At 52.0% G+C, this 18,059-nt stretch overlaps 1 protein-coding gene across 1 annotated transcript in view; it reads right to left on the bottom strand.

Annotated features, from left to right (window-relative positions):
• Itga11 (integrin subunit alpha 11) overlaps positions 1-11,945 on the bottom strand; it is a 49,247-nt gene extending 37,302 nt beyond the window's left edge. Inside the window, exons 1-5 of the mRNA XM_090321433.1 lie at positions 11,877-11,945; positions 11,485-11,761; positions 10,758-11,330; positions 4,508-4,900; positions 3,977-3,980 (exon numbers count right to left, since the gene is read on the bottom strand). Coding sequence (XP_090177559.1) covers positions 3,977-3,980; positions 4,508-4,900; positions 10,758-11,330; positions 11,485-11,761; positions 11,877-11,945 — 1,316 coding nt within the window. The remainder of the gene's footprint in view (positions 1-3,976; positions 3,981-4,507; positions 4,901-10,757; positions 11,331-11,484; positions 11,762-11,876) is intronic.
• Between the last annotated feature and the right edge of the window lie 6,114 nt (positions 11,946-18,059).

Genomic DNA, 18,059 nt, shown 5'->3' with positions numbered 1-18,059 from the left:
TAGGGCCCTTCTCTTTGGACAGCTATAGCTATAGCTTCCACACTAAGTGGTTTGTGGCAACCAGACACATTTGTAAACAGGAGCCTCGGGTAAAGGCCAGAGGAGTTTGGACAGGAGAGAATTCTAATTTCAGCCTCATGATTGACTGTGTGTCCAGAAAGAGTTTCAATGCCTCCCCAGTCTCACTTCCTCGTCTGCAAAATGAATAGCTTTGTTGTGGCACCCGGCAGGGAGACTGTCCTGGGCAAGCTTGCAGCTGACTTCCAGTTGTCAGCACGCAAGCATCTGTCTTGAGTCTCCACAATGATTGGAATTGGAGACCTGGCAGAGCGGGAGGAATGCAGACTCATCATCTTACTGTGGCCAGAGCCAGATACATTTGGGAAGGGAAATCTCCATGCAAAAATGATAATATTGTGCATTCCCAAGTCAAAGGAAAGGCTTAAAGCAAACCAGCATCCCCTGCCTCCTATGTGGGTTTTCTGGGCCCAGCCCTCTGCCTTAAAGCAAGTTGCCGTAGAGACCTGGGAGGCGGGACTTCCTTCCTAGCCTAGGGCTTTTGGACCCAGCAGGCAGCAGAAAGATGGATGTCTTGGTGGGCAGCCAGACAATGTGGTCACCTTTCCACAGAAAGCTAGGCCTAGCCTCAGAGCTGGACTGTGTTGCTAAAATCTCAGTGAGATTTAGGGCAAGCAGGCAGCAGCCCTCAGGAACCCGTCAAGCCCCTCTCAATTCCAAAAGTGTGGCCACTAAGCTGTGACCACTGACCCCTTTGGGGCACTGAGAATGACTATTCTCCAGGACTGTGAGGTGGGCTGCAGAACCAGTGCCCGGAGTGAGGCTAAGCAGTGGACTTCTGACTTAGTTCTAGGGATCAGAAAAGGGGACCCATCTCCTGGGACTAAGCAGCTGTGTTAAGAACTAGGTGTGGGTCAGGAGACCTGGTTTCTCCCCCTTGATTTTGCACTTGCTGGCTAAGTAGCCAGCCCATCTCTGGACACCAGAACCCCCACCTCTGGACACCAGTCTAGCAGGTGCTCTACAAGCTGTCCTGAGGTCCTGTGCACAGGCACACCCTGGGCTCCTTGCTCTGTCTGGAGTCATGTTAGTCGGCAAGTGTACAGCCCAGCCCTAAGCTGGAACAGACACTCATTCCTCCCCTCCATCCCTCCTTCCCCATAAGGACAGGATAGGAAGGAGCAAGTGCTGGTGCCACAGCAGCCCCTTGATTTTTTTTTTTTTTTGCCAGTCCTGGGCTTGAGCTCAGGGCCTGAGCACTGTCCTTGGACTTTCTTAAGGCTAGAGCTCTACCACTTGAGCCTCAGCACCACTTCCAGCTTTTTTCTATGTATGTGGTACCGAGGAATCGAACCTGGGTCTTCATGCATGCTAGGCAAACACTTTAACCATTAGGCCAAACTCCCGGCCCGAATTTCTTTCTTTTCTTTTCTTTCTTTCTTTCTTTCTTTCTTTCTTTCTTTCTTTCTTTCTTTCTTTCTTTCTTTCTTTCTTTTTTAGAAATCAGGAGTGTGCCAATATGCTGGTTAGGTGCTGTCAGACACACAGAAAACAGGCCTAGAAGCTGGAAACAGCAAGGAGTGCATGGAAGTCCGCTGTAATTAACATCCTCTTCCTCCTCTGGGCCTGGAAGACACATGATCTCTGGATTCAGTCAGTTTTGTGAGAGCGGGTGTGCTTCCGTGCCACTCCATTTGCCCTTTTCTCTAAGTCGGGAAAAGGCTCAAAACAGAGCTTCCTCAAGACTCAAGAGCTGCCAAGAAGAGCGTTCCTGTGGTGAGGGAAGGCTCTATCAAGTGTCCCACACATACACATATGTGCACGTGTCACAACGCATATATGCACACACACACACTACAAGCTGTGTGGACAATGAAATTCTCAAGAGCTGGAGCTGCAGAACTTTTTCTTTATGGGGTATGGGGGTTTCAACTCAGGGCCTTGCTCTTGCCTGGCTTGCTTGGCTGGTGCTTTACCACTTGAGCCATACCTCCAGCTCTACCTGTGGACTCTTGCTAAGTTGGGCTCAGACTGAATGCTGGTCTCTGCCTCCTTCCACTCACTTTGAAGAGACCCAGGCTTCTGACACCCCAGTTATAGCCCAGCCCAACCTGCTCCTCCAGCTTCTACAACCATCCTCCGGCCTAGCGGCATCGTCAGAATCTCTAACTTCACACTGACAAAACCCCAAAAGTATTTTCCCTTTCAAGTTTACTTGTCTCTATGTCTCCCCGCCCGGGGAAGGCCTTTCCCTCTGTCTTGAACAATCTTCCACACACCTATGCACAGCAGATTCCTTCCGTCCTCTGGTTTAAATGCCATCCTGAGTTCTCTGATCAGCCTGCGCAGGGGTTCTCCCCACCTCCCCGATGCCTGGGGCCCCTCCCCTACGTCAGCATCTCTAGTTCTCCTAAGAGTATCTTGTTGAAACTGACCACAGAGAAAGTGGTGAGCGTTTCAAAGAAGAGCTAAACTCCAACTAGAGAGCCGGGAGCAGCTGGCTAAACATCCAGATCCTGGTTGGAACCCTCAGTACTAGGAAAATGCTGAGCCAAGACACATTGGTGAAAGAGACAAAAATCAGTCAATCAATCAATCAATCAATCAATCAATGGAGAGTTCCAGGGCAGGACAGGGGTACGAATGTGATGGGGTACAGAATCTCAAGGAGGGACTGAAAGGGCTGACAGCATGGAACTGGGCCGCAGAAGCCCTCTTTCCCATCTCCGCATGGCTTCTCACTTCTGTTGCAACTTCTTCTCCCCTGCCGCTAGTATCCTTACATAGAAGAATCGCCTGGACGGGTGCTTGAGTGCTTAAGTCTCGGTGTAAGATTTAAGGAAGCCTGTATCTACTTTTGCTCTTTCTCCTCTGCCCCCACTGCTGGGTCAGTGTGCTGCCCAACCAGCAGAGGGTGCTGTCCATTTACACCGATGTCCACTGTGCAGGGAACAGCCTGGACACTGTACGTGATGGTCCTAAACCTGGCCACTGGCCATATGAAAGGGAGCTGGACTGGACACGCAAGTCCCTCCCTTTCCTGACACACTAACCGGCTCAAAGTGCTTGGACTGATTGGTTTTGGTTTTCCAGCTCCTCAACTTACACATGGATCAACAACACTGTGCATCCAAGATTAGCCTCAGCCCAGGGATTGTTTGGGTAAAGTAAGAGAAGACACAGCTGGAGACATGCAATTTGTGGCAGGGCTCTCCCCCGGAAGAGAGGAAACAGGGTAAGGAGGCCCCAGAGAACTGGGCCCTGTCTACCCTGCCCTTTGAATGTAGCCTAAAAAAGTAGTTGTGGGGGCCTCCGTGTCCCTGCCGGCCAGTGCAGGCCCCGCCCTGCAGCGGGTACAGCCACGCCCACCCAGAAAGCTCTCTGGAGTGGGAGCTGAACTTGAGCCATCCATCAGACACCACTAGCTGGGCTTGATATAGATGGGGAGCCTTGTGGGGTGCGGGGCAAAGTGTTTGGGTTCCAAGGGCCATGCATAAGGGGCTCTTGGTTTTTAGAAAGCAATCTCAGTTGTTAAGTCACTTGGTGCTGGGGCCCTCTGGGGCTCCTTAGGTCCAGCGACCAGTGAATGGGGGCTAATCAGGCACTGGGAAGCTGTTGAAATAGTCTCTGTTGGCAACTGTTTCCTTAGGTACAATAGGCCTTGTGAACAGAAACCATATCTGGCTCAGGAAATGTTCATAGAAGCATGGAAGCATAGCACCCCAGGGTGCAGGGGCAGAGGGGGGCTTCTAGAAACATGAAGGCCAAACACTTGTGTTAGATGCGTCTAGATAGAAATCTTGAGACATCCAGTTGTTGGCTCTTGTAACATTCAGACTTGGGATAAGGTATGGCTGCTTCCAAACAGCCTCCAGTGAAGAAGGATCCACAGATGTGGGTGAGAGCAAGTCTGACATTCCACCACCAGGATGCCTCTGCATGATTAACTTGCTGTTACCTTCCTGCGGGAAGAAAAGAGGCCACAGGCGGCCATAAACTACCTCAGACAGCATCACCCTCAGAGGGCAAGAGAATGTAAGGGAGAGACACACACAGGCAAAGACTTCAAGGTCAGCTGACCAGAAGAGATAGAGAAGCCCACGGACATACAACAATTTTTGGCAGCAACCTGGGAGAGCTTTCTGGAAGCCTGAAGCCTAGTTCTCACAGACTGGACAATACCGTGGTCTTTGTTCAGCCCCATCATCTTTTTTGGGAATTCCCAGCTCCTCCTTGGTTCTGCTCTGAGGTGGAATGGTTGGTGACTATACAGGGTGCCACCCTGGTATGGACAGGAAAGATTTTAAATGACTGCTCAACCACCCATCTGCCCACTATATAACAATTAGGCCTTTCCAGATTTCCTCCTAAAGAGAAGCATGTGGCCAGGTGGCCTCTGGGCTGCCTGATGGGGCTCACTCACCCCTCCCTATGGCCCTGCTCCCTTTAGGAGACCCTTCCCTTCCAACACCCTCCTTGTCCTGCCTACCTGTGCCCCCCACTGTCACCAAACTTTTCTTGTTCACAGAGACAAACTGTTGACAAATGCCAGGGAAATGCCAGGAGGAGCGTGTGCCTGCCTTAAGACCCACCAACACCTTAGGGGATGCTAGTGACAGAGCCTGCAGGGCTTCGTGGAGGGGTACTGGAGGACGTGATGGAGGCTCTCTAGCCAGCGCGGTGGAAGCTGCTGAAGCAGCGAGTGCCAGGTTCACCATGCTTGTCATGACTGAGGAGCAGTGCTGAGGCGCAGGGGGAGTCCGGATGAGGTCAGCCAGGCCTGGGAGCCAGATGACATGGGGCTTCTGACTCAGTGAGGAGGGTTTGGAGCCCAGTATGGACATGACATGATCTGACCTATATTCCAGCAGCCTTCCTCTGGCTGTGGGATGGAAGCGCCCCCCAGGGTCAAGGGCAGTTGCAGGACACCCTGTAAGCAGCTGTTGGCAGAAGCCATAGGCTCTTCTGAAGTTTTCCCACAGTAAGACCCTGCCTGCCTCCCAGTCTTAGCTCTCCAGACTGACCAGGGAGCAGGGGTTCCTGATGAGAAACTTGAGCCTGCATGCCAAGAATAACCTGGGCTTGGGCTGGGGTTCAGGGCCAGAGTGAAGGGCTGGGCTTGATAAAATACAGGCTGGAGTATACTGAAAAGAGAGGGGAGCTGGGCTCCAGTGGCTCATGGCTGTCATCTAGCTACTCAGGAGGCTGAGATCCCAGGATCATGGTTCAAAGCCAGCCTGAGCTGGAAAGTCCATAAGACTTATCTCCAACATACCACCAGAAAACTAGAAGTGGTACTGTGGCTCAAAGTGCTTGAATGTAAAAGCTCAGGGACAACACCCAGGCTCTGAGTTCAAGCCCCATGACTGACCAGCAACAACAACAAAACAAACAAACAAAACAAAAGGAGAGTGGAGAGCAGAGACTGTGTGGGTGACAATTTGGCTACATTCAGGTTGACCGGCAGGGCCTATGGTTGTGCCTGCCAGCACCACTGCCCCTGGCTGGCCTCAGCACATTCCACAGCTGATGTTTGGCTTGTGGTCTGGCCTGGCCCTCTGGATGGTTTCTTCTGCTCTTTAAAAACCAGAATTGGAGTTCTTTTTAAGTTTGGGGAATGAGTCACAGCTTCAGGGCCTGGAGGGGAATAGAGGGAATGAAGGATGGAGGCTGTGTATAGAAGCCTCCCAGCCACCCAATCCAATCTGACTGATGGGTATCCAAGCTTGCAGCTAACATCCACCTGGCCGGTATGCCTTCTGCCCACTACCACAAGTGCAGCCCAGCCACAAGTCCACAACTGACTTGATTTCCCTCCTGAGAGTCTCCTTGGCTCTCATGCTTTCTGTGCATCCGTGGTGCTGCCTTTCAACCTCCCACTCCTTTCCTCCTCGGGTCATCCACCCCTGTTAGGCACTTCCCTTCACCTGGCCTCACTCCTCTTTCTCCACTGCCTTTACCCAATGCTCTGGCTACCTCCTGCGTGGGTCAGCACAAGTAGGTGTCCCAACTTTCACCTGCCATTGCTGACCTGCGCCGTCTAACCCTCTCCTACCAGCCCAAGAAGCTCCTCTAGCCACAGGTGAGAGAAATTCCCTACCCTCCCTCATACATTCTCAATGGCTCCCAGTCACTCAGTCCAAATGCCCTAGTTGGCATTTAGGATCTTTTCAGTGGGCTTGGCTGCTGTCCCATTTCAGCAATTTTCCACAGCATACAGCCAGGGCCTGCCGATCCAACACCCAGATATCCTTACTACCCCCCCTACATAGTGCCAGATCAGTCCTCTGTCAGATAACCTGTCTCCCACATCTCAAACTCCAGAGCTCTCTTTGTATAGCTGACTGAGAGCCATTAGTTATGCTTCCCTCATGTTATAGTTATTTGTTAAAAAATTCTGCTCTCTCCTGCAGAATATAAGCTTCTAGAAAGACAGTTCTTTCTTCTCATCCACTATCAGAACACTTTGGATTATCTCATGTAGGCATGTGTTAGGATCTTCTAGAGGTGATATGCAAAGAAATTCATACATCTGACTCTCTTTCACCTACTTGCAGAGTATCTGCCATGCCTGGTACTTCACAAGAGCTGGGGACACAGTGGATGATAACATAGAAGTTGGAATACTGCGTGGTGGGGGGAAAGTTCAGGGTGTCATCACTGAGATGGGTCCACGCCCTGGCCAAGGGCATCAGGTATGCTTTGTAGAAGGCTGTGTGGAGTCTTGAAAGTAAGCCAGGGGTGGCCAGGAAGAAAGGGGAAGATAGAGGAGGATGGCAGAGGCCAGAAGAGGACAGCAGAGGCCAGGGGCAGTGAGTGTCCTTGGAAAGGAAGACCAGCCCACAATGGCTGTTCAGTAGGGCTTTAAGGTAACTGTGTATGTAATCCTGCTACAGGAGTATGATGAGTACCGGCCAGGGCCGGACATTCAAGGTCTCAATGGCTTTGTTAGAGTCTAGGCTCAGTCTAATGCCAGTAGGAAACCATTAAGTCTTCCAGGAGGGGAGTGGGACAGCTCAGAATGTTTTAGCCTTATGTAAGTGGCTGTTGACAGTCTGGACATAAGGAATGAAGAGGGCTTGTGGTGTCTTCTTCGTGGAGTGACAGGCCTGTGGGACTGCCAGGTGTACAGGGTTCCTGTCTTTCCTGGTCCTGTATCTGTGGTGATTTGAGGGACCTGGCCATCTTGAAAATGTAGACTGTTTTTAACTAAGAGGCCTCACCTTCTCCCTTTGAGGTGGGCCCCGCAGACGGCCTAGCTGGTCCTATGGGTATGTGTGGTAAGTGGTGGGAATCATGTGAGAGGAGTCAAGTCTACACATTGTGTAGGAGCTTTGTAACTCCCACCATCATTGACCAAGGGTCCTGAGCAGGGAGTGAAAAGTTCTAGGAGCAAGAAAGGAAATGGAAGCTGCTCTTGTGGCTCTTTTTCCAAGAAGGAAGAGGGTGGGAGGCCTGGGAGGAGAAGGTGAATGAAGACGGGGATGCCCTAGAAGTCTACAGAGAACAATCTAGATGGCACTGCCTGACTCGCCTGACTCCGATGGAGAAAATCTGCCAGTGGAACTTCATTCCTTTAGATGAAGTATTATCTACTCCATGTTCCCTTGATGCGTGTAGCAAATTAGGTTCCAAAGTCACCTTGGCCAGAAGACCTGGCCCCTGGCCCTAGGTGGTCCTGGAAGAGTCACAGGAAACCATTCAGCCTTCAAGACGCACAGTTTCTCTATTCATCTTAAGGACAGGTCACTTCAGCAGGACTCAGGCCTCTCCTGGCTGACAACCGAGTCCACAGGAGAGCTCTTTGCAGATTGTTGAAAGCTGCCCCTAGTTCCTGATTTTTCCATAGCCTTCCTTAGGCCTGGCCTTGGAAAGCTGCAGGTCAGGTTTTCTGGTGGTCTGGCTCAGCTGGGTGATGCTGTTGTGGGGAAAAAGTTGCCAGCTACAGCTGCAGTTGGGAACCCTCCTTCTCTGTGTCATCCTGTTTGAAATCCAGAGCATGTTGCCATAGCAATGTGCCCAGCTTGCCCCATGTGCCACATGGAAAAAACCTTCTGCACCACAGAGCAACAGCACCTCTGGTGATGGGAGCTCAGCTGTTAGACTTTTATTCCTTTTGCTCAAGCCTCAGCCCAGTTAAAGAAGGCAAATCCATTTGGACAGGGCAGATCGAGTTGTCATTCCTCGTTAGTGCTCTTCAGCACAAGTGAACTAATGAGGGCCACAGCTCAGAGCAAGTTTTGACTAAAGATGCTAGAAGAAACAGGCAAGGTGGGGAGGAAAGAACCATGTAGCCAGGACAGCAGGACAGTAGGAGCCCTTGGGTAGGCAGTGTCCAGGTACTGGGCACATGGGGAAAAAGTGGCAGAGCCCTTGTTGACCTTGAGTTAGGTCAGGGAGGAGACAGGCCTTTAGCCATCCGCCATCCGACATGGTAAGGACAGCTTCTCACCAAGCCAGTATCTTACATGGACTTGTTTCTATCCAGCTGAGTGTGCAGGGAAAGTTCTAGGCTGTCATGGGGGCCTAATCTCATGGGCCCTAGGGGCAGCTTTTTTTTTTTTTTTTTCCAGTCCTGGGATTTGAGCTCAGGGCTTGGGCACCATCCCTGAGCTTTTTTTGCTCAGAGCTAGCACTCTACCACTGGAGCCACATCACCACTTCTGGCTTTTGTTGTGTATGTGGTACTGAGGATTTGAACCCAGGGCTTCATGCATGCTAGGCAAACACTCTACCACTAAGCCACATTGTCAGCTCCTTTATAAGAACTTTACTCTCCATTCATGCCTTCCAGGCCCGGTTTCTAAATAAAGCATCATGCACGGGTTAATGCAGTGGCTTTGGGTCCCCGCAGATGCTGGTACTGCCTCTGACTATTGGCATGATCTTGGAATAGCCACTTTACCTGTCACCTGTCACAATCACAGCAGAGATGTCACTGATAGACACCACATGACAATCTCTCCCGCAACTACAATGCTCAACTCTGACTCCAAATGGAAGATCTTGAAGCCTGTGGTGAGACAATAATTCCCTAAATAGAGCAGTGTGGAGAGAAAAGTTTCTTGAATTCCCCAAAGGAACTCCCTCCTGCACAGTAAGAGCCAAGCCCAGCCAGCTTGGGCACAGCTTTTCCCTAAGCAACAGGGGACGGGATGATGTGTGGAAGGAGGGTTACTAACAGGTGGGAGGAGAAGGGGGAGGAAGGAGGGAGGGAGGGTCAGAGAGAACAAAGGTAACACTGAGTAAGTCCTTGGGTGGGGAGTACTGGGAATGGCGGGGAGACAGAGGCTCTCATCTTTGGGGATCTACAGTCAAAGCAAAAGGGGTGAGGTTGTACCCATCTGAATGGGGTCCCAGGGCCTGTGTGTGGTATGAAGGTAGTCAGAGGCTCCTTAGTTCATAGCGGCTGAGGGTCTTGGACAGGGTGGACAAAGAGAAGGCAAGGTGACAAGGGCAAGCTGCCTCTTCTCCCAAGCTGGACTAAGGGCATTGAGCCTTTTGTCTTTACACCCATGGCGCTTTGCTTTCTGCTGTTCAGATCTCCTCCTCCAAGAAGCCACCCTTTGCTTGTCCAGCAGACCCTGAACTATTTTCTGAGGTTACCATTTGCATTCTCTAGCTCTCCCAGCCCAGGCTTTATCCTCAGCCATAGGCAGGAGTCCCAGACTGCAACACACTTCCGGCCCCAGCTCCTAGTATGCAAAGTTCTTGTTCCAACACTGATCGATGCGGTTAATGAACCCCATATTTCAAGAACCCAAACTGACCAGAGTGGTTTTCTCCATATAGAGGGAGTTCTGAGTCACAAATCCCATGTCCTTCCCTGCCAGTTTCACCCCTCAATTCCTTGGGAATCATCAACATTAAGTGCCATTTGACTGAACTGGGGACTAGTGGCTCATGCCTGTTATCCTAGCTACTCAGGAGTTTCAGATCTGAGAATCATAATCCAAAGCCAGCCCTCGCAGGAAAGTCTGTGAGGCTCTTATCTCCAAGTAACCAGCCAAAAGAAAGCCAGAAGAGGGAGGCCTAAAGTGGTAGAGTGCTTGCTAGCCTTGAGCAAAAAGCCAAGCAAGAATGTGGGGCCCGGAGTTCAAGCCCCAGGATCTGCCCATGCACACACGTGCACACATATGCCATGGATTGTGTACCAAGCTGGGTACTGGCTTTTCCTTCCCTCACTTGATTATCCCAACAACATCAGGACCTCAAGATTCTCCCTGAAATACCAGCTGGAGCACATCTGCAGGTGTACAGCGGTGGTCAGTGAGCCAGAATTGGAAGTCCAGGTGGATTCAAACTCTCTGATCTTAGTTTGCTGAGGCTGAACTGACTCCGCATCCCCCCAAAACCCCCATTTATTTTTTTGGCAAGTGCCATGTGGCAGGTGATGTTAGCTGGTATTGATGTATATGTTGCTGTTTAAAAAAAAAAAAAGCTCTGAGATTTATTGAATTTCAAGTCACACCTGCAGTTGCTTCAGCAACTCAAAGATTTTTTCCAGCTCTTTTCAGCCTGTGGGTCCCAGGTCCCCACCCCTGAAAGGAAAGCAGACCCTTTTGGGGCCTCTAGGGGCTCTGAGGACTGTTCCAGAAGTATTCTCTCTTTCGGTCTGCACGCATCTGGGGGGTCTTTGCTGGCTTGGAGAGGGGGGCTCTTCCCTGGCCTTCTCCAAACGTGGACTTCCCGCACCAACACTGTTACAATGGGAATTCTGGGGTCTGACTGAACCCTACTGGCCCGCAGGAGGTCCCCAGCTGCACCCCTGCCTCCGGACCACCAGGGCACTGGTTTCCCGTGTTTTCCACGGGTTGCCCAGACCGGCCAAGCTGGGGTGTCCGCCTGCCGTCCGGGGGAGGTGGGGGGCTTCCAATCCCTCTCCCGGATCCAGGCCTGAGCCGCATAGAAGGAGGCGAGGCTCGAGAGCCCTGGGCTGGTGGCCCCGGGAGTACATGGGGTCTGGCCGGGAAGAGCCCGGGGCGCGGGGCTGGCCTCCGGCTCCCGTCGGGTCCCCAACACCTGGAGCGCATTAGGCGGCGGCGCGTGGCGCGTAATTCCGAGCCGGCTGGGGGCGCCGCCCCGTCCTTTCCCCGGGGTCCGGACTGCAGCGCGGGCCACGCCGCGCGCAGACGCCCGGCAGGGCTCTCCGAGCCCCCGGTTGCCCGGCGCCGTTCTCCGGGCCACCCGTCTCCCTTCCCAGCCCAGCGCCCGACGCCCTGCGGCGCCCTCCGAACTTTCCACCTCCAGTCCCCGCAACTCCTCCCCAAGTCCCGGCCCGGGTCGACTCCGCGCCTCCCTCCTGGGCATAACTTGGGGCAAAGTGGGCGGGGGGCGCATAGTTCCAGGGGTCCAGGTTCCCAGGAGGCGCGCGGCGCCCCGCTCCAGGGGCTGGGTTCGAACACCCGGCGGATCGCAGAGGAGACGCAGGAGAGGACACAAGGGGGACGCGAGGGGGACGCGTACCTGGACAGAGGCTGAGCACCCAGGCCACCACGAGGCCCCCGGGCAGGTCCATGGCGGGGCGTCTGGACCGGGCACCGGGGAGCCGGAGCGGCTTGAGCACGGGGACCGGGCACGGCGGGAGCGCAGGCTCCTCCAGCGGCGGCCGGCGCCCTGACAGCCGTGGAGGAAGTGGGAGGCCCGCGGGGAGGGGCGCGCCGCCGTCCGGGCTCCGGGCCAATCCCAGCCCCTCTGCCACCTGGGCACGCGCCCTTCCCACCGCCCCTCGCCCCGACACGGCCTGGGAGCAAAGCCAGGGACAGCGGCTCCTGGGATCCACTTGCCCCGGGCGGGGGAGGGGGAGAGAAGGCACCTGCCTGGCTCCAGGAAACGGGGTGTCCTAGGACAGCAGCCACCCCTGACGGATAGTCCATGGAGGGCGGGACCCCGGTCTCCACTTCCACACCCCAGCCACCCCCAAGCATTCCGAGACCCACTTTAACAAGCAACCAAATCCTTCCAAGAGCCCAGACTCCTTCCTCCGCATCCTTTGTGATCTCCACCCGCATTTACTGCAAGAGCTTTTCACCAGGCCCCGCAGCCTCAAGGGGGATGGCTATTCGCAGCAGAGATAGAAATTTCTAGCAAGGTGGTGGCAGGCCTGCGGGAGAAGCGTAGAGAAGCCCAGTCACTTTCGAGGGGCAACATTTGGGTTGGCAGCTCCCCTTTATCCCCTTTCCCCACCCTCCAGTCATCAGACACATGCTTTCCTCTGTCTCTCCCTCCCTCCTTCCTTCCTTTATCTCCCTCCCTTCATAGACGATGTGATCATTTCACTTCTCTTTCCCTGGGCCCCAGAAGCAAAGGAGACACAAAAATGGGGTTTTTGCTCCTTCCCAGCTGAGGGGACAGAGTGGGTCCCTTGTGTTTTGATTAGGAGACAGGGTTTCTCTATTTTAAAAAATCTATTGTTATTATCCAGGTGCTGTACAGAGGGGTGACCATGGCGTAAGTACTATAAAGAGTACATTTTGTTTTGAGACAGGGGCCTTTTGATATAGCCCACGCTGGTCTTGAACTCAAAATCCTTTTGCCTCAGCTTCCTGAGTAGGGTGATGCACTTCTGAGCCCGGCATGGGTTGGGTTTTGAGAAGGCTGATATTCACATCACTGTTATGTTGGGCCCTGTATTTGCGTCTTTCACATTGCTCCTTTCTTGGTGGGACCCCGGGTTTCACTTTAGTATATCTTATATCCACCTCTCCTATGTAGCCGCAGACTGGAAGAAGATGATTTTCATACCAAAGATGTGAGTGTGTGTGTGTGTGTGTGTGTGTGTGAGTGTGTATTTGAGGGAGAAGAGGCCATGTGGCTGGAGTGAGATGAATCAGTGTTCCCATTCCAGGCCTTGGTTTCAGAAAGGGCACAATGACGAGGGAAACCAACTTTCTTGCTTGTCTGAAAGGACCTCTGGAATGAAAGTACTAACCAACCCTGTCTCCTTCTTCTGCCTCCTTCTCCAGACTGCAAAGGGAAGCTTGTAGGCTCACAGATGGATGCCAAAGGACACATGAAGTCCAGTACAGTCAAGCTTCCGTCTGTAAGCCTCTCTGACTTCCCCGTTATGTGACTGGTGACAGGGCTCAAGCCGGATGCTGGACCTGGTGCAGCTTAATTCATGAGGCCAGTTTTCTGTTGGCCTACATCTTTTTCGCTGCCTGGCCCACACTCTCACTCTTCCTGGTGGTGTTCACGCTTTGAGTGCATCAGAATTCTCTGGAGAAATTCTGAGGACTGTGAATCCTCCAGGGATGATCTCACCTGTACCCTTCAAGCTAGCACTCTGGGTGCACTCGGGGGGGCCTAACTGGTGACTATTCTACTTTTATTAGCCATGGTCTTTATATATAGATTTCACGTTTCGTTGAGATATAATTTACATGCTGTGAAGCTCACGGCATAAGTCAGTCGTTTTCAGTATATTCTCAAGCTTGTAAGCCATTATTGCTAATTCCCCATTTCATCAACCTTGCACCCTGGCCATTTTTTAAAAATAGGTAACAACGGGGCCAGGAGTTTGGCCTAGTGGTAGAGTGCTTGCCTAGCATGCATGAAGACCCGGGTTCGATTCCTCGGTACCCCACAGACATAGCAAAAAGCCGGAAGTGGTGCTGAGGCTCAAGTGGTAGAGTGCTAACCTTGAGAAAGTCCAAGGACAGAGCTCAAGCCCTGAGCTCAATCCCAGGACTGGCAAAAAACCAAAACAAAATAAAAAAATAGGTAACAACATTGTGTCAGAGTTACTTTTTATTTGATTTACTTGTTTATTTATTTTTGGTGTTGATGGTCTTGGGGTTTGAATTCAGGGCTTCCGGCTTTCTAGCCAAGCACTCTCACCCTTGAGCCATGTCTCCAGCTCTTTTTTGCTTTAGTTATTTTTGAGTTAGGGCCTTGCTCTTCCCTAGGCTGGAATTTACAGTGATCATCTTACTTGTGTTCCCTGAATAGGTTGGATTTCAGGTACATGCCACCACACTCTCCCTCCTGGCCCGCTGTGGAGTGGGGGGGTCTCATGGAATTTTTTTGCTCAAGCTGGTTTGAAAGTATGATCCTTCAGGTTTTGGCTTCATGAGAAGCTGAGATTATAGGCACAAGCTATCAGTGTCCAGTCTCTTTTTCTTTTTTTCTTTTTTTTGCCAGGCTTGGGCTTGGGCTCAGGGCCTGAACACTGTCCTTGGACTTTCTCAAGGCTAGAGCTCTACCACTTGAGCCTCAGCACCACTTCCAGCTTTTTTCTATGTATGTGGTACCGAGGAATCGAACCCGGGTATTCATGCATGCTAGGCAAGCACTCTACCACTAGGCCAAACTCCCGGCCTCCAGTCTCTTTTCTATAACTAAGGCATTGGAGGAATTGCACATGTGTTGCTTTTTGCCAGTCATGGGGCTTAAAGTCAGGGCCTGAGCACTGTCCTTGGGCTTTCCTTAAGGCTACAGCTCTACCACTTGAGCCACAGTACCACTTCTGCCTTTTTCTATGTATGTTGTACTGAGGACTCGAACCCTGGTCTTCCTGCATGCTAGACAAGCACTCTACCACTAGGCCAAACTCCCGGCCCCTTGCACTTGTTTTCTTATAGATAAGACATGGTAGAGCTGAAGTTTCTTCTAGTTACTAGAGACAGAAGCTCAATAGCATTCTGGGACTGAAGTAGGACAGGGATGAGCTCACAGTGAATGTGACAGTGTGCTAGCTGCAGGATTTGTCAGTGGACCTTATGCTTCCTCACTGTCTTCTTAAGAGAAGAGCTAAGGCTTTGCTTGGCTCTGTTTTCCTTTTCTGCAGGACACAATGTTTCACTGCTCTTCTAGAAAGATTCGAGGTAGCAATCAAAAGCTCTGACTGTGAACAAGAGAACCAACTTTTCTTCTAGATCTTGGGCTTGCTTTGTGTCTTCCCTGTGCCAGCCTCAGTGTCTGAGTGCTATTCTAAGTGGCCCAGCCTGGGACCCACACCCAGCCCTGGGCTAGGAGGAGGTGGTGACAGACAGCCCCACCAAGACCACATATTACAGGAGAGAATCACCCTAAGGAACCAGACAGGAGGGGTGGCAAGGCTTGCTGGACAGACAAACCCATAATTGCTAAGGCCACTTAAGATCTAAGCTCAGAGCAGCCGAGAGCCATTTAAGATTCCACAGGGCTTCCAAGCAGAACTGGGTGGAGAGCGAGGCTGTCCTGACAGATTCAGGACTTGTCCCCATCGGCCCTGCTGAACACTGGAAGCGAGCATTCCAGCTGTGCCTGCCCATGTGGCCAGCCCAGAGGGAGGCCCTGCAGTGGCTCCTTCAGCTCTCAGCCTGCACCCTGAGCACCTTGGATCAGAGCCCTGGCTTCTCTAGAAAGGAACCTGGCAGTGGGTAGCACACTGGCTCCAGAGGCCTGGGCTCTCTAGGGCTGGCAGAGTGTCCTATCAGGCCACCCTGGCTTCATTCCAAGAGATGTCTTTCTCTAAGACTCCTTCTCTGAATTTCTCCCCTCTGAGACCTGGTTTGGCTGAGAATGAGCTTTTTGCAAGGGTGTTCAACTTCCAAGGTCCCAGCTAGTGAATGGAACAGGTTGGTCTCATCTCACTCGAATCCTCTGCCCAACTTTGCCCAGTTTTTCCTCTGTCCTTCAGATCACTCTCTCCCCTCTCCCCTCCTCTCTGTTTCACTCTGTCTCTAGGGTACTTCCAAAGCAGCCCTCTGAGCCTCAGCATGGGGCTTTACCGTAAGGCACCTCACCTTCCCCAGCCTCCTTTCTGTAACCTCAGCCCCTCTCAAGGCCCTGGCCTCTTCTCCATATCACCAGTTGATTTGTATTGATGGAATGCAAACTGCTTCTGTTTTTAAGATAAACTTAAGCCAACTTACAGTGATTGGGATGGCTCATGCCAAAAGAAGAAAAAGAAAGAAGGTGAGGAAGAGGAGGAGGAGGAGGAGGAGGAAAATACAATGATCCAAAACCAAAAAAAGAAACAGAAAAGAAAATCACCAGATGGCACTTGTCCCCTACAGTGTGAATGCACTGTGAGATGGGATGGTGGCTGCATCAGTCACCGCCCCCCTCAGCCGGCTGTAGAGGGCTCCCCTTGTCTTCTACTCCTCATACTGGGTCTTCTCCCTGTCCATGAAGTAGAAGAAGTGTGAGACCTGCTGGAGCCAGGTGGGTGCCCCTCCCCACCCCATCCTGTCCCGAAGCCCCAGTCTCATTCCGTGACTCATGTAGCCATCACTCCCTATCTTGAATCCAGGAAGTTATTTAGTGATTTCCTTCTCCCTGGCCACAAATATGTCCAGCATTCACAGTAAAGATAGGGAAGTGGAGTGTTCTGAGCACAGGCAGACACGCAGGGCAGAGGGTGTCAAGAGACATGACACAGCCAAGGGCCCTGCTCCATCAATGGCCCCCCAGAATGCCTCCTTGCAGGGGCTTCATGCTTGCTCACATGTGTGCAAGTGCCCAGGCTGTGGAGGAATGTTAGGTGTTCTCTCTGGAGATTCTGACTCCTTCCCACTGGAGGAAGCGAATTTCACCTTGGAAACTGCTTCCCTCCACCTGCTATGGGACTTTCTGCTTCTCCAGCTAGCCTTGGGCTCATTCTAGCCCTCAGCTTGGGAGACTGTAGAGATTTGAGAACACCCTGACTGATCTTGGAAGTGAGGGAAGAAGAAACAAGGAAAGCACAGCCCAGGGTCAAATCCTGAAAGGTGACTGACCACATGACCAGTGGTACACTCTGATCTCTATTTGCCTGTGGCCACCCCGCTACAGCCAAGGGCAGGAGAGAGAAAAGGTGGCACCTCCCCTTTTCTCAGACCTTCTTGCCATTTTAAAGCTGGCTGCCTCCTGATCAGAAGGCCACCCAGCTGGGTAGCCACCAGTGGCGCCTGTTTGGCGATAGCTTCAGCCCACTTGTTTTACCCGGGGAAGCTTCCTGCTCTCCTGGGGAGGTCAGTCCAGACTGTCCCATCTGCGGCTCCTCAGCCCAAGCATGTATCAGAAACAAACATCTCCCAGCAATCTGCAGCTGGACCTCTGCAAAAATACTCAAGGGCCCCGAGCATGTGGCTTTTAGTACATTTAACTCCGACTCTACATGCAGCAACATTTAATAGTCCGCGGGATGAGCCTCAGAGCAGCAGACGATTCCGTTCATACTGAGCCTCCCTGCCACACGTGCCAGAAGATCTCACAGCAAAAGCAGAGAGGACAATCTCATAAAATCACTTGAAAATAAAAATAAATAAATAAATAAAAGTGCCCACCAAGCTGGGAATGTGGCTTAGTGGTAGAGTGCTTGCCTAGCATGCATGAAGCCCTGGGTTTTATTCTTCAGTATCACATACACAGAAAAAGCTGAAAGTGGTGCTGTGGCTCCAGTGGGTAGAGTGCTATCCTTGAGCACAAAGAAGCTCAGGGACAGAGCCCAGGCCCTAAGTTCAAGCCCCAAGGCTGGCAAAAAAAATGTAAGAGCAGACCAAGGGTTCAGTAGTAGAACCTCACATCTGAACAATTGCTTCCAGTTTATAAGCAGATAGGATTTTATTTCCACCCTAAGGTAATCCACTCCTGGATGTGGCTGTGCTGAAGCTTGAATTTCATGGCGCTACTGTCATGGAGAATCATCCTGTCCCCTGCCCCGGCTCCGGGTTTGAAGTTATTAAGAACAGTTTGCTGTCTACTATGCCGAGACCCCTGGCCTCCTTTCCTTCTCCTCATTCCTCCTTCTTTCCCTCTTTCTCTCATTCTGTTCGCCTTTCTTCCTCCTTTTCTTTTCTCCTGGCTCTATTTTCATCCCCCTCTCTTTGCTCTTCCTTCTTCCTTTTCTTCACTCCCTATTTTCCTTTTTTCTCCCCTCTCCTTTTCCTTTCTCCCTCCCCCTCCCTCTCTCCCTTCCTTCCTTCCTTTTTTCCTCTCCTTCCCTCCGCTCCTTACTCCTCATCTTCCTTTCTGCTTTCCTTCCTCACCCCTCATTTCTCTCTCCCTTTTCTTCTTCTCTCCTTCCTTCCTCCTTTCCTCTGTCCCTTGCTCTGCTCTTTCTTAATCTCCACAGT

This window comes from Megascapheus bottae, chromosome 30 (assembly GCF_031878675.1).
Source record: "Megascapheus bottae isolate mThoBot1 chromosome 30, mThoBot2.hap1, whole genome shotgun sequence".
In the NCBI taxonomy this organism is placed as follows: domain Eukaryota; kingdom Metazoa; phylum Chordata; class Mammalia; order Rodentia; family Geomyidae; genus Megascapheus; species Megascapheus bottae.
The sequence above is the reverse complement of the archived record's forward strand: the minus strand, read 5'-3'. Positions and strand labels throughout refer to the sequence as shown.